This window comes from Penicillium citrinum (genome assembly GCF_028827155.1).
Source record: "Penicillium citrinum strain IBT 23319 chromosome Unknown utg000007l:1.0-2040159.0:1.0-2041076.0, whole genome shotgun sequence".
Classification (NCBI taxonomy): Eukaryota; Fungi; Ascomycota; class Eurotiomycetes; order Eurotiales; family Aspergillaceae; genus Penicillium; species Penicillium citrinum.
Window position 1 is genome coordinate 1,083,353 of NW_026622692.1, and position 12,994 is coordinate 1,096,346.

The following is a 12,994-nucleotide window of genomic DNA, read 5'->3' on the forward strand; positions in this document are numbered from 1 at the left end:
GACCTTTTCATTTTTCAATTGCCCCCAACATACATAAGATAGACTCAGAGGCACGAATGGATTGGGATGCTTTATGTTTCAATGTTGCCACTTTGATTGCGGGTGTGTTTGTCCTTGACTATGGCGCAGACAAGTTCATCGACCACACCGTTATTGTCGGGCGACGCCTCGGCATCTCGCAAACTGTCATTGCCCTCTTGACAGCTGGCGCTGAATGGGAAGAGGTCTGCAATTCATTGCAATCCATTCCAATGACTCTCCTGGCTAACCTCCTCACTAGCTGGCTGTGGTGGTTGCCGCCATCCTGCAGCATCGCAGCCCCCTAGCCCTTGGGAACGTCATAGGCTCGACTATCTCCAATATCCTCGGCGCCTTTTCTTTGGGGCTACTCTTTTCCCCTCAGGATCTGGAGTTTGACCGCAGCGCAAAATTATACTCAACGCTGCTGTTCGTAGTTACCACTCTCTTCGTGGTGTTGGCATTCTTCAACCTATTGAACCAGGTCGTCGGCGGGGTCTTGATGGCCATATTTAGTCTCTATATTGTCTCTATAATCTACGCTATCTACAAGGGTGTAGCCTCACCCCCAGAGCTATCGGACAGTGATAGTGAAGGGGAATCCAGTGATAGCGAGGACGGCGAATTCGTCAATCATGCACCTGTCTCCGAGACATCTCCCCTCATCGAGAATGACCATGAGCCGTCATCAACAGACAAAGAGAGCAGACGAAGCAGAAGCCTCTCTTATCACGTATTCCAGCTCATTCTGGGGTTCATCTCCCTTTCGCTGTCAGGATACATCCTCTCCCACAGCGCCGTCACTATCGCCGACTCACTGCATCTCTCGGGAACTGTCTTTGGCTTGACCGTTGTCTCCTTTGCCACTACTCTTCCAGAGAAACTGGTAGCAATCATCAGTGGCTCCCGCGGTTACAGCAGCATTATGGTTGCGACAACTGCAGGAAGCAACATTTTCTTGCTGACGCTCTGTGTTGGTGTCGTCGCAGTGGCGGGGTACACGGTACAAGAGGCGGATAATTTTGTGCTTTTTGAGCTGATTGCCGTTTGGGTGTCCTCTCTGGTATTTTGTGCTGTTATCTTTTTGGGACTGGGGAGGAGTGCAGGTGTAGCTCTCTTCATTGCCTATCTCGTGTTCCTGTGTCTGGAGTTTACCCTTTATCGACGCTGACTAGCATAATCTGTCTGCGTATTCCTCGGTGCCTTTTCAACCAATGTATGAATGTGAGGCCTGCGTGCTTCATTCGGATATAAATGCCAATGTGAGAGCAGCATGTATCATATTGTATAATTATTGTCCCTGGTCTAAGTGCAAGACTTAGCTGGGCGATGAGGTCAGATCGTCAAACACCAACACTGGTTGTGCACCGGTTGCGGTTATACTACAGAGCGCCGTATTTATTAATCATAAATGGATGCCCGCTCCTTATGAGCAGATGCATTTTACTACTGGTCTTCTTCTTTTACTAGTAATCGTTGTCAATCAAACATTCATGATAATTTGCCTGATCAGCAATTTACATGAGCAAGGCTGTGATAAGTATTGCTCAGGACCGCCTTGATGACTTCCCAAATACCCATCGTCTTGGCCACTCCAGCCAATCTCGAAAGTCAGCGTGCATATGGCTCTCGATATCTTCTAGCAATGCACAACCAAGATCACTGATATACCAATAACTCTCGACCAGTTTCAGCAGCACGCAGTAGTGAGCAAGAAGAACCAGAGCGGCAGGTTGATATGACTTCATATCATTGTGAATTCGCTTGGATAGAGGATACGCCCACATGTAAACCATCCCCGTTTCGACATGAGGACCAGCTAACTCAATCTGACGAGCCGCGACCTTGAAAAAGTCTATAGCGACTTTGTAATCCTCTAGTGGCCCACGATATTCTGGTGTGGTCAGAATCGGTGATGTAGCTGGATTTGAGTTTGGAAATTGATATCCTTCGAGAAACTTTTGAAGTTTGTCGATTTGCTCCCACATTCCTGGGGGAAGTAAGGATTGCGAGACAACGGATGGACTATTGATGTCATTAGCCTCTACCTGAGCGAATGCTGATACTACTAGTATGGGTTGAATGCTTGATATTGATCGCCTACCTCGGAATGAACATTTCGTCCTCTAGGAAAATCGAGTTCACAAGAGGTGCCAGCTGGGTCTTGCGCAGAGACCTCAAAAATGGCTTCATAATCGCTTGAAACCCTTTGATACTGGAGAACAATTCAACCATATTGAATATGGGATCAGGCCATTTGTCAGCGCCCAGTCGCAAAGGCACGACAGAGAGATGTACCGATATCATCGAAGCAAAAAGAAATACCGGCTGCCAGTTTTCTGGATCTACCGGGGAAGCGACAAGCTCTCGAAACTCTTTCAGTCCCACTGCTAAATGCTGAGCTGCTGCTTTGATATACTTCGTCCTTTGGTTAGAGTAGAGATAGGCTTTATGCAGGGCTGCTACCGCTAGAAGACCATGCATCAGGTATTTATTGGAATAGCCTTCCATAGGAATAATCACTCGCCAGACATGACGGGCATCCTCTCGGATTGACATTGTGTTGCATGTCACAGTGCAATAGTGATGCATCAATTCCAAGTCAAGTCCCCAGTCATCTATATTCTTTTCGGATGTACCGGGGGCATTAGGAAGAGCCTCGAGGATATCCCAACGATCTTCTGAATCAAGTGCAATATCGGCAGATGTTAAACCCCAGATGGATTCTTCATTATAGCCGGGTATAGTGCTCATTGCCTGCGGTGAGGTATTACTGTAGACTTGAGCTTGAAACCCTGGCTTTGGTTGTGGTTGTGGCTGAGCTGCTGGGGAAATACTTGAAGCCGGGGTGGCAATATGTCCCTCTGTAGGTCCAACATAGCTGCAGTGAATAGCATGCTTAGCACAGTTGGTACAAGGATATCGTTCGTCGCACTACATACTAGTAGGTTAACCAATGGCTTGGGGCCAAAGATCGTGCAGAGAAAAGTTAAGATAGGGGTAAAAAAAAAACCTTTAACCGCCGGGACTTGCACTCTGGGCAGCCATTACGCGATTTCCGATGTGTCCTACGGGGGCCCATTTTCAAGATCCAATATGTTCTTCATAAAACGATACTCCATACAAGCCGAACACGAGGCGAGGGGAGTTGAATGAAAGATAAATGAACCCGAGCTCGGATACGAACGCGGATACGGACTCGAATTCGGGCCCCGCCGGGTCCCACTTAGTTGCATCGCCTGTCAACGTCCATTGCAAAGGTTTTCTTTTTCTCTTCTTCTTTTTATATAGAATGGAATATTCTATTTGGAGGCTATGTTACCTGGATAAATGGCAAAATCCATATTAAATTGCTTGGAAGTAGTTCTCTATCCCCAATCAAGTAAGATGACCGTGGATTTCCCGCAATATCAAAGATGTTCGCCTAGTTATGGTGGATCCAAGTCTTCGATCCTGAGACTTGGCAACTGTAGAGATTGTGGCTATAGCAATTGACATATTAAGCGTACCCGGGGTACATATATTCCCCGATGTCCCTTTTTAATCTTGTTAGTTAGTCCATGTCAGTTTTAATTCATCCGCAATCATGTATGCCGGCAACCTTTACGGCTATACTCCCACCCTTGCTGGAGGAATTATCTTCACTATTCTCTTCCTTGCTACGACAGCTTATCATACATTTCAGCTCAGCAAGGCTCGATGCTGGTACTTTATTCCATTTGTAATTGGAGGGATTTGTATGTCATTTCTCCGGCATGGCTGCCTATTTCAATCTTGCTAAATGATACGAAAGTAAAAACCATGAGGCAATGCTGACACTCAATCAACAGTCCAAGTAATAGGATACATTTGTCGACTCGTTGCCCGAAATAATCTCGACTCGGTCACTCTCTACGCCCTTCAATCCGTTCTCATCCTCCTTGCGCCTCCTCTCTACGCCGCCTCAATCTATATGGTCCTTGGTCGATTAATCACCTACCTCCAAGCTGAATCTCTCAGTCTCGTCCGCGTAAGCTGGATGACAAAGATCTTCGTCGCCGGCGATGTATTCTCATTTTTCATGCAATCTGCCGGTGGTGGTATGATGGCCATTAAAGATACAAACATGAGGAACACAGGCTCGAACATTGTTACTGGTGGTCTAGTCATCCAGCTTTTATTCTTTGGCTTCTTCGTCATTACAGCGGGCTTATTTCATTTCCGAATTAATCGACAGCCGACGTCAAAGTCGCATACGGAGCGAGAATCGACTCGTACTCAGGGCTGGAAACAACGGAATTGGATCACGGTGTTGCTGGCTTTGTACATTGTCAGTATTCTGATTCTGGTTCGATGTATTTTTCGATTGGTTGAATATCGTGATGGTTTCAATGGTCCTATCATGACGAATGAGGTGTATATGTACATCTTTGATGCACTTTTGATGTTCATCGCTATGGTCGTGATGAATGTTTATCATCCAGCCGTCATTCTTGGAGATGGCAAGTCGGGAAGGGTATTGAACTCGGCTTATTCTGATGAGGTCCAGATGTATACGACGTGATCCAACAGCCCCGTTGAAAACTGGAGTTGGTGTGGATTATTGCGGTCACGGTGTTCATTCGGTGTCATTTTTCTTCTCTTTATTCAATTTGTTTTTTTCCCCTCCATTTTGAAAAGACAGCATTCGCAAGCGTACATCCATGATTCCATAAACTTTTGTTCATTAATGCATTATTTCATCAGGACTATAACTATCATATCCGAATTTTCTCGAATGTCCAAGAATACCCAAATGGAGCAAACTTTGACCTCATTCCATTTCATCTCGAAAAAGGCCTATAATCCACACTCCTCCGTACCTCAAAACTCTTCCGAATAGACCCATTCGCCAGCCCGTTATAGATCTCCGGTCTTTTCGAAGTAGACGTCCCATGCGTCACGGTAGGCAACAAACTATTCCCATACTCGAATTCCCCACTCCGTCGAGTTCGGGCAATACTGAGAATCTTTTCAATTTCCAACGCTTGTAATTGCCCATCTCCGTGCCCTACTCCTCCTGTTGCTCCCGATTTTGGCTTCGCCTGTTGTCGTCGTCGTGAAAGCCAACGTCGACCGTGCCGAGTACTAAAGCGAAAGAAGTCTCCGATATCATCGACGGTAAGTGCAACCCAAATCAGGGGGATGGAAATGGCGAAGCCAACTCCGAAAGTGTATTTCGCCACGTAACCGAGGTTCAGATTGTCGAACTCTTTCATGTTGATGGTGAAGATGGACGTGATGAATGATAGGGGTAGAAAGATGATGGTGACAATGGTAAAGACCATGATTGTCTTGCTTTGTCGTGTCGTCCCTGCTGCTTGGTCGCGTGCAAAGCGGGCCTCGAATGCGTTGGCGTGTTTCTGTTTCAGATCTAGCAGATCGGTAATGGAATGGTAAATTCGCTCCGCTTGCTTGTCCATTCTATCGAGGTCTTTCAGGTGCATGTCGATTGTGCGCTGTTGGTCTTTGAACCGTTTTTTAACATCGTATTGGGAGCGATGTTGCCCGTGGTATATTTCACATATCACCTCTTGTAGGTCTGATAGGACATGCTTCTGATGCTCCAAGACTGCATGAATCATGTTGAGCTCATCACGTATATCCTTGGTCTCTGCTAGAAGGTCAGTCTCCTCGCCAATGTCCAACAGTCTGTCGACGAAAAGCGGCTCTTCATCGTCATAGTAATCATCAACGCAGGGTTCATCTTCTTTGAAGTTCTCATTTGACTTTGAAGTGAAGGGATTAAGCTTGCGGTGACTCTTCAACCAGTCGGATGCTTGTGCAGAGGCTCGGTTGAAGCGGTTGAAAAGAAGAGTCTCTTTATCTGTGGCTATACCGATTGAAGACTCGAACATATCCAAAAATTGATATTCATCATCTCCTAGACGATGACGATCGAAGACACCGGAACATCGGTTTGTGATTGTAATAGCCAAGTCATACACCGATTTGACAGGCTCACGGGTCTTGGAATTGATGTCTTCGATGATCCCATCTAATACATTCAATGGATCATTTTTCGGTTGATCCCATCGCTGGGGGAAACTAGTAACAATCAGGTTCGTGCCTAAAATCCACATCCACAGCTGGTCAACCATAAAGATCTTCGGGTCTGTATCTGGGCCCTCGCGTCCCGGTCCCTTGGTTTGATATCGATAAACCACTTGGTCTTGGTCGCGACTCTGTGTATCGATATTTGGGTAGAAAAATTGATCCAAAGTTCGACGGACATGTAGTGAAGTCGTAGATGATGAAAGGTGAGCATCAATCAACATCTCATCTCGAGTACGAGTCCGTCTCAACGCGCGTGGTTGAAGATTTAACAGTTGTGCTCGCTGGATAGCTTCCAACATCCTCTGTCGCCTCTCCGCAGTCTCGAAATGGAGATAGGGCATGAACACATTGACATTGCAGGCAGAGACGAGTCCTGGATGATCTCTGCATAATGATGATGTGGCAAGAGATGAACGCGCTTGTTTATCACTTGAACCCCACGGTGATTTGCTTTTAGATTCGTTCTTCGGAGTACCAGGATTGCTGCCTGTCTTGCTGTTTTTGCTCTTTTTACTTTTTCTGTTCGAATTTGGATCGTCATGGGCATCGACACGCTCCGATTTGCTGTTTGACCCTTTGTGTTTTCGGGTAATTGAGCTGTTGTCTGCGATACTCGAATGCCCAGCATCGGATTGTTCTTCTTGTTTTTCTTCTTCCCTTCGACGGAATACTGTGCGAGGCGTATGCTGACAAAGTGGCCTCATAAAATGCGAATGGATCTTCTGGCCGCGATGTTGGTAATTGAAGGATTTCTCTAACCCTTTGAAGCCATCGACATCATGAGCACCTTCTTCGATGAAACTTTTCGTGAGTAATGCTTCGACCCAAGCCATGTTGTTGGCTGGTAAATGAATCCAACGAAAGTCAGTCGCTCGACTATCGGCCGGTACCGTTGTCACTGCTTGTTTGCGCGGATTCTCAGGGTCTCGGCCATAAAGTAAGTTATACACCGACATTTTCTTAACGCGATTTTCGTTATGAAAATTTCCAAAGTCAACAACCGTCGCATCAAATGCAGCACTTGCATCTCGCACATCCTCCGATAGAGACTCGACATTATTGAAAGGCGCCAAAAGAAGAACGATGTCTCTTCTCTTACACTGCGCCGCGCGCAGAAACGGAGTGCTGCCAAAGTTATCGCGAACCCGCCGTTTCAAATCCGAGCGTTCTAACAGACATTCAACGACCTCGCGATGGCCACCTTGGGCAGCAAGGTGTAGTGGGGTGACTCCATTCAACAACTGACTGTTTATGTGCGCCTTTTCACGTAAGAGAATCTGCACAATTTCCACGCAGCCCTTATCACAAGCATTATGAAGCGGCGTCCAACCGCCATCACTACAGGCGTTGACATTAGCATCATGTTGTAACAGCAGCTGTACAATATCCACGCGGTCATGCGCAGTGGCAATATGCAGAGCAGTCTTCCCTCGTAACTCGGTCGCATCGATTTTAGCTTTGGGTCCATCAGGCCTTGTGAGTAGTAACTCTGCAAGCCCCCAATTACCAGTCGCGCAAGCCCAATGTAAAGGAGTCCGACCAAGTTCATCCTGACCTTCAACACCATCAATCTGACAATCAGTCCGTAACAATAAACGAACAATTTCATCGTCCCAGCCCCACTTCCTTTCTTTATCAGCTGCTAGATTATGCAAGACATTTCGTTTGCGGTGGTCGCGCGCATTCACATTCGCACCTCGCATAATCAACAATTGCAGCACATCAGCATGATTTTTCCAAGCAGCCGTCATCAACGCAGTCCGTCCTTCTTTATCGGCACTATCAGATAGAGCGCCATGATCGAGTAGAAGTCGTACAATTTGGTAATGATCCCGTTCGACGGCGCGCAGAAGCGGCGAGAGACGATTGCCCGCGACGTCGGTTTTGGCGCCGATTTTGAGGAGGAATTCTGTTGCGGCGATACAACCTCGTTCCGCGCTGCGCATTACAGCTATTCGAAGGAAATTATCGTTGAAGTGTCCATATTCCTTGGCAAGACTGATAACCCTTTGTAGCGATTCGACATCGTCGTTCTCCGCCGCCCGCAGCAGACGCGGCTCCAACCTTTCGTGGCCGTCGCTTGTCATGCTGGATCGAGACGGAGGCATGATAGCCGGGAGACTCGCTCGGAGAGGGGGTGAGTTGTATAAATTCAATTCGTCGTCGATAGCGTGTTAGGCCATGGTTTGTCTTTTTTTCTGGCTTATTGCGAGAAATTGCTTGATCTCACGATGGGGGAGGCGGGCAGTGCAGCAGCGAACTTTGATCTTCACAGACTTTACTCTGTGAAGGGTGGCTGACCGTCGAGATTTCGGGGAGATATAATTTATTTAAGGGAAAGATCTGCAGTAGAGGACTCGACATCTTCCAATGTCTCCCCTGACAGAGTCTGAAGGGGTCTTTTGCGCGAATCGGGACGGTGGCGCCTCAGCCTCGTATTGCCTTCAGTCTCTTTTTGGATGCACTAAGTGGTCCACTAGGTGGGACGGGCAAGGATGGCCGTTCTCTGACAATACCTGCAGGAATGGAAAGCACATCATGTTTGCTGGGGAAACATTACTTTGTGATCTAAGGCAAAGTTGATCTTGATTATTGATAATTAAAGGATGAGATGTTGGCGGTTCCGTGGGTCGTCGAGGTTGGCAGAAGCTTAAAAACACAACGGCACGAAGTACAATTACTACAAACACTACATACAATTTACTACATACAATTTACTACATACAATTTACTACATACAATTTACTACATACAATTTACTACACAGAAGACATAGCATTGCAGATATTAAATCTCTATTTTCTATAAGTTCTCCATTGGAGAGGGAAAAAAAATTACGAGAAGTAGGGGGGGGGAATCCGGCACGAAAAGGGAAAGGAAAGGGAAAAGAGTAGAAAAAAAAAAAAAAAAGACCACATGGAAAAAAAAAACCAAAACGCAAGGCCGTCGTGGACGGATATGCTCATGCTTGAAATGCTGATAATTATGATGAACCGGTGTGGTGTGTCTTCCATGCTCTCCCCTCCATGTAAATTAGATGCTTTTGTTCTCTTGGCCTTCCATGTGCATCGCGCCTTTTCCACCCAATGCGGTTATCAAACAAAAATATGCGCCTATCGACAGTCCCAAAAAAAAAAGTAGACAAGAGAGGGCAAGAAAAAAGGAGGGTGGTATTCTGGGAAATCGACATGCGAATCGATAATATGAAGGTATACATGCTTCAGGTGGGATGTGGGGTGTGAAACTTAATGCTTCTTCTTGTTCTTGTTGGGAACCTCCCGCAAGATGTCGTCGAAGCTCATGTTGGGGTTAAAGCGACTGATGGGGCGAGCAGGAGGCTCAATTGGAGCGATGCCTGCTGGTAGAGGTAATGCTTCCAGACCGGGGTAGATAGAGTGGCGATGCTCGGCCCGATTGGCAGCACCAGGGGAGCGAGTACGTGGGATAGCCGGTGGAGGTGGAGTGAGGCCACCATAAACTCCCATACCAGGCCCAGGCTGTGGGTCAGAAGAGGAACCGGCAGAGGACTGCTGAGCCGGGTAGGGCGATGAGATGGATGATTCATTCTCTTCATATGCATCTTCGACAGTTGGCGGTGGGATAAGGGCGCCAGCTTCGGCCCATTGCTCAGCGAGTTGCCAGCAGTGACTACGGCGATAGACACCTTCCACACCATTGATGACCACGTCGGAAGGAAGGCTGACAACACCTTGACCACCAGCAACACCGAACCAGCTGCGAGCAGTCTTCTCGGTGTTCTGGATCCAGGGGGCACCACCGCGAGGGGCAATGCAAAGGAAGTACTCGACTCCCTGCGTGAATTGCACATCGGGAACATCGACAGTCAACATGGGCATAGACTGAATAACAGCGTAGAGGAAAATCCATTGACCACAACGCATGTCGACCAGATCGTCGACACTCTTGCCGTTGGCGCAGCGACGCTCGAATTTCATGAACTCTTCAATGAACTGAGTGCTGCGAATGCTCTCACGAGTGTACGATCCCATGAGGACAGCATTGACGTCGGAGTTCTTCAGTTTCTTACCACGCTGCTTGGCCTCCTTCTTCGCATCAAGTGGCTTGCGGTGCAGAGGCTGCAAGTTGGGCATCTGCGGGATATCAAAGGGAATTGGCGGCAAAACTGGCGGGGTACTACGGTCGTATTCGCTGAGGACCTGGCGAACAGCGCGGACAGTCACATCCTTGGGGTCTGTGGAGGTAGTGTCACCACCAGCACCGGACGAGTCGATGGTGCGGGTCGTGAGATTCGTACGATCGACCAGCATATCGTAGAGATCGCAGAAGTCCTGATAGAGGTCGAGCAGCAGTTGGCGGTTGAGACCACTTTCTTCAAATTCATTCTTCTTGGAACGAGCCTTGGGTGGCCAAGAGCCGTACTTGGTGCGGTAAAAACTCATAGTGAAACGACGGAAGTCCAAGAAGGCAGCCTTCCAGGTCTTGAAGCGCACAACCTTACTTTCTGCAGATGTGGTAGAGTTGGCGATGCCAGAGAACACCGAGGGGAAATCAAAGTCTTCGAGCTTGCCATAGAGACCGCGCAAACGAGAGTCTAGATCGATGAATCCACGCTCGAGGCGTTTTTGCGTGGTGGGATGAATAAAGGTGAATTTAGGGCTCCGAAGCTGTTTGATCTCGTCAAGTTTACCAACACCGTGTACGAATCCCTCTACATACAGAGGGTAATACCGCAATCTCTCACCGAGTACAATAGCCTCAATGGTTTTCTCGCGGCTTTTGCGGACATCGGCCAAACGCAATTCGTCGCAGTAGTTGCTGAAGCTGGAGGTGGCGGTCTCACCGAAGTTGGATCCATCCAAGTTACTGAATTCGAAGCGTGCCAGCAGCACGGCGACATCCATGAAAATACTAAAAAGGGTGGCTGACTTGGGTGTAGCGATGAGAGACTGTCCCAGAAGGAAAGCGAACAAGTTGCGGAAGAGAAGCAAAGTCTCGGTGTCTTCTTGAGAAACGCGGGATCCTGCACTGGAAACATCGCTGTTCAATGGAATGGGGAGGTAGAGATGCAGTTCTTGTTCCTCGTCAGGAGCGTCGTCCATGAATGCCATCCGCTGGCTGCCCGAACTATCATTGTCGTTGTCCGCCAACCGATCCTGCGGTGTCAAAGGGGGCGACATGGGGTTGCCGAGCGAAAGCGAACGCGTGGGTTGCTCGAGGCCATTGAGTCTTGATTCACCTCCACGGCAGATCTGATTCAGAGAGGGAGATTCGGCGAAGATGGTCGAATCGACCTTGAACGAAGCCGGTCGGCCGGTGTTTTGGGGGAACAAGTATACGTAAGTGTCGCCTTGCTCGTTCCATAATTCTGGGATCTTTATCAAATATATTAGCATTTTTCCCATCGCGACCTTACTGCCTTTTCTTTTTTTTTTTCTTTTTTCTTTTCCCTCACCACGTAGTTGACGTACCTGTTCACCCCTCGCGAGGGGGACCCATATCATAGACGACCTTTTGATCCAGACCCGCAATCCAAGCTGCCGGTAGTGATGGCATGGGAGTACGCTTATCCATTGACCCGGCTCGAGATCTCGCATTCATTCCCGGCATCCAACTGCGACGTTTTGATGGCGTGCTTGGGCGAGAGTCTGGCGCAGAGCCGGGAATTGCCAATCCGGCGGAACTCGAGGGGCGACTCATCTCCCGGCCCCTGCTCCGGGGCCGATCGACCGGGGAGCTGGGAGCACTGCTGGCAAGATCATGGTTGACTGCCAACAATGATGGCGGTGGTGGCAGATCGAAGGGCTCTGGGGGAGGCACAGTTCTCGGTTCCGAAGAATAGACAGCATTCGGAGTTGATACATGGCGAGTAGGCCGGGAGCTACTTCGGCGACGGCGACGTTCCTGCGAGAAATCCGAGGGCGAGTTCAACCCTGGTGATGGTGCTGGAGACCCATTTGAATTCTGGTCCTTACTATGCGAACCCAAAGAGAAGAGGGAAGAGATGCGCTTCGCCGATTTAACGGGAGCCGACAACATCGTTCCAGATGTCTTTTGGGGGGGGGTAAGAGGGAGGATGAGGGGAGGGGAGAGGAGAGGGGGGGGAAGAGAGAGAATTTGGTAGAGAGACAGGAGGTTACGGGAGGAGCTGTATTGAAGGGAAAGCAAAAAGCAAAAAGAAGGACGAAAAGAGTTAGGCGCTGCCAGGCATGGGAGGAATGGAGAAGAGTGGCAGCTGATGTGATGAGATGGTAATTGGGATTGGGGTTTGGGAGGGGAGGGGAGAAGTGGAAGAGAGGAGAGGAACACAAGGGGAGGTCGGCGGGAATGGATCGGCAGGAGGGATTGACAGAGAAGAATGGCCGGAAGAAACGGCGGTTGGGAATGGAGTTGGCAGTGACTTAAAGAATAGTTTCAGGGGCAGGTGAACTGTGAAAAAGAAGAGGAAAATATCAAGAACACTAAAAGAGTTGATAAGATGGGGTTTTCCCTATTTTATTTCTTTTTTTTTATCCTTTTTTTTTTCTGTTTCTTCTCTTCCTTTCGGACTAGACTGGCTTCGATCAGGTTCTTCCCAAATGCCAATAATAACTCCGCCGCTGATGGGTTCCTTGGCCGCCGGTGGAACCAGACTATTTATTAGTACAGAGTACACTGGACTGTACACGATGAACATACATAGTAGTGATTATATGATCGTATACTGATTGTTTGATGTAGATTATATTCATGATTTCATTATTAGAGAATATTATCTTTCCTGTTTGCTTTTTTTCTCTTCTTTGTCTTTTTCCCTACTAATGAATAGTATTCATTGTGAAGAGTCGATTGTGGTGTGTCAGGCTGGCCTGCAGGCAATAATCAAAAAGGTCAGTGACCCATCAATTCTGCCTGGTGTAGGTACATACTACTGTAATGTGGT

At 48.0% G+C, this 12,994-nt stretch overlaps 5 protein-coding genes across 5 annotated transcripts; 2 read left to right on the plus strand and 3 right to left on the minus strand.

The window, feature by feature from the left end:
• Window positions 1–56: 56 nt before the first annotated feature.
• Window positions 57–1,189, plus strand: N7469_008071 (sodium:calcium antiporter; the record flags this gene model as incomplete). The annotated part of the gene is made up of 2 exons (XM_056646989.1): window positions 57–224; window positions 281–1,189. 2 exons carry the CDS (start codon window positions 57–59, stop codon window positions 1,187–1,189), a joined length of 1,077 nt encoding a protein of 358 aa, XP_056498540.1.
• A 376-nt stretch (window positions 1,190–1,565) lies between these two features.
• N7469_008072 (Zn(II)2Cys6 transcription factor domain-containing protein) lies at window positions 1,566–3,100 on the minus strand (the record flags this gene model as incomplete). Its single annotated transcript, XM_056646990.1, has 3 exons — window positions 1,566–2,043; window positions 2,123–2,952; window positions 3,032–3,100. 3 exons carry the CDS (start codon window positions 3,098–3,100, stop codon window positions 1,566–1,568), a joined length of 1,377 nt encoding a protein of 458 aa, XP_056498541.1.
• Window positions 3,101–3,604: 504 nt separating this feature from the next.
• On the plus strand, window positions 3,605–4,561 carry N7469_008073 (RTA1 domain-containing protein; the record flags this gene model as incomplete). Its single annotated transcript, XM_056646991.1, has 2 exons — window positions 3,605–3,755; window positions 3,849–4,561. 2 exons carry the CDS (start codon window positions 3,605–3,607, stop codon window positions 4,559–4,561), a joined length of 864 nt encoding a protein of 287 aa, XP_056498542.1.
• A 259-nt stretch (window positions 4,562–4,820) lies between these two features.
• Window positions 4,821–8,201, minus strand: N7469_008074 (ankyrin repeat protein; the record flags this gene model as incomplete). The annotated part of the gene is made up of 1 exon (XM_056646992.1): window positions 4,821–8,201. The coding sequence occupies one exon, from the start codon at window positions 8,199–8,201 to the stop codon at window positions 4,821–4,823; it is 3,381 nt and encodes a 1,126-aa protein (XP_056498543.1).
• Window positions 8,202–9,338: 1,137 nt separating this feature from the next.
• Window positions 9,339–12,111, minus strand: N7469_008075 (uncharacterized protein; the record flags this gene model as incomplete). The annotated part of the gene is made up of 2 exons (XM_056646993.1): window positions 9,339–11,440; window positions 11,568–12,111. The coding sequence occupies 2 exons, from the start codon at window positions 12,109–12,111 to the stop codon at window positions 9,339–9,341; spliced, it is 2,646 nt and encodes an 881-aa protein (XP_056498544.1).
• Window positions 12,112–12,994: the final 883 nt, after the last annotated feature.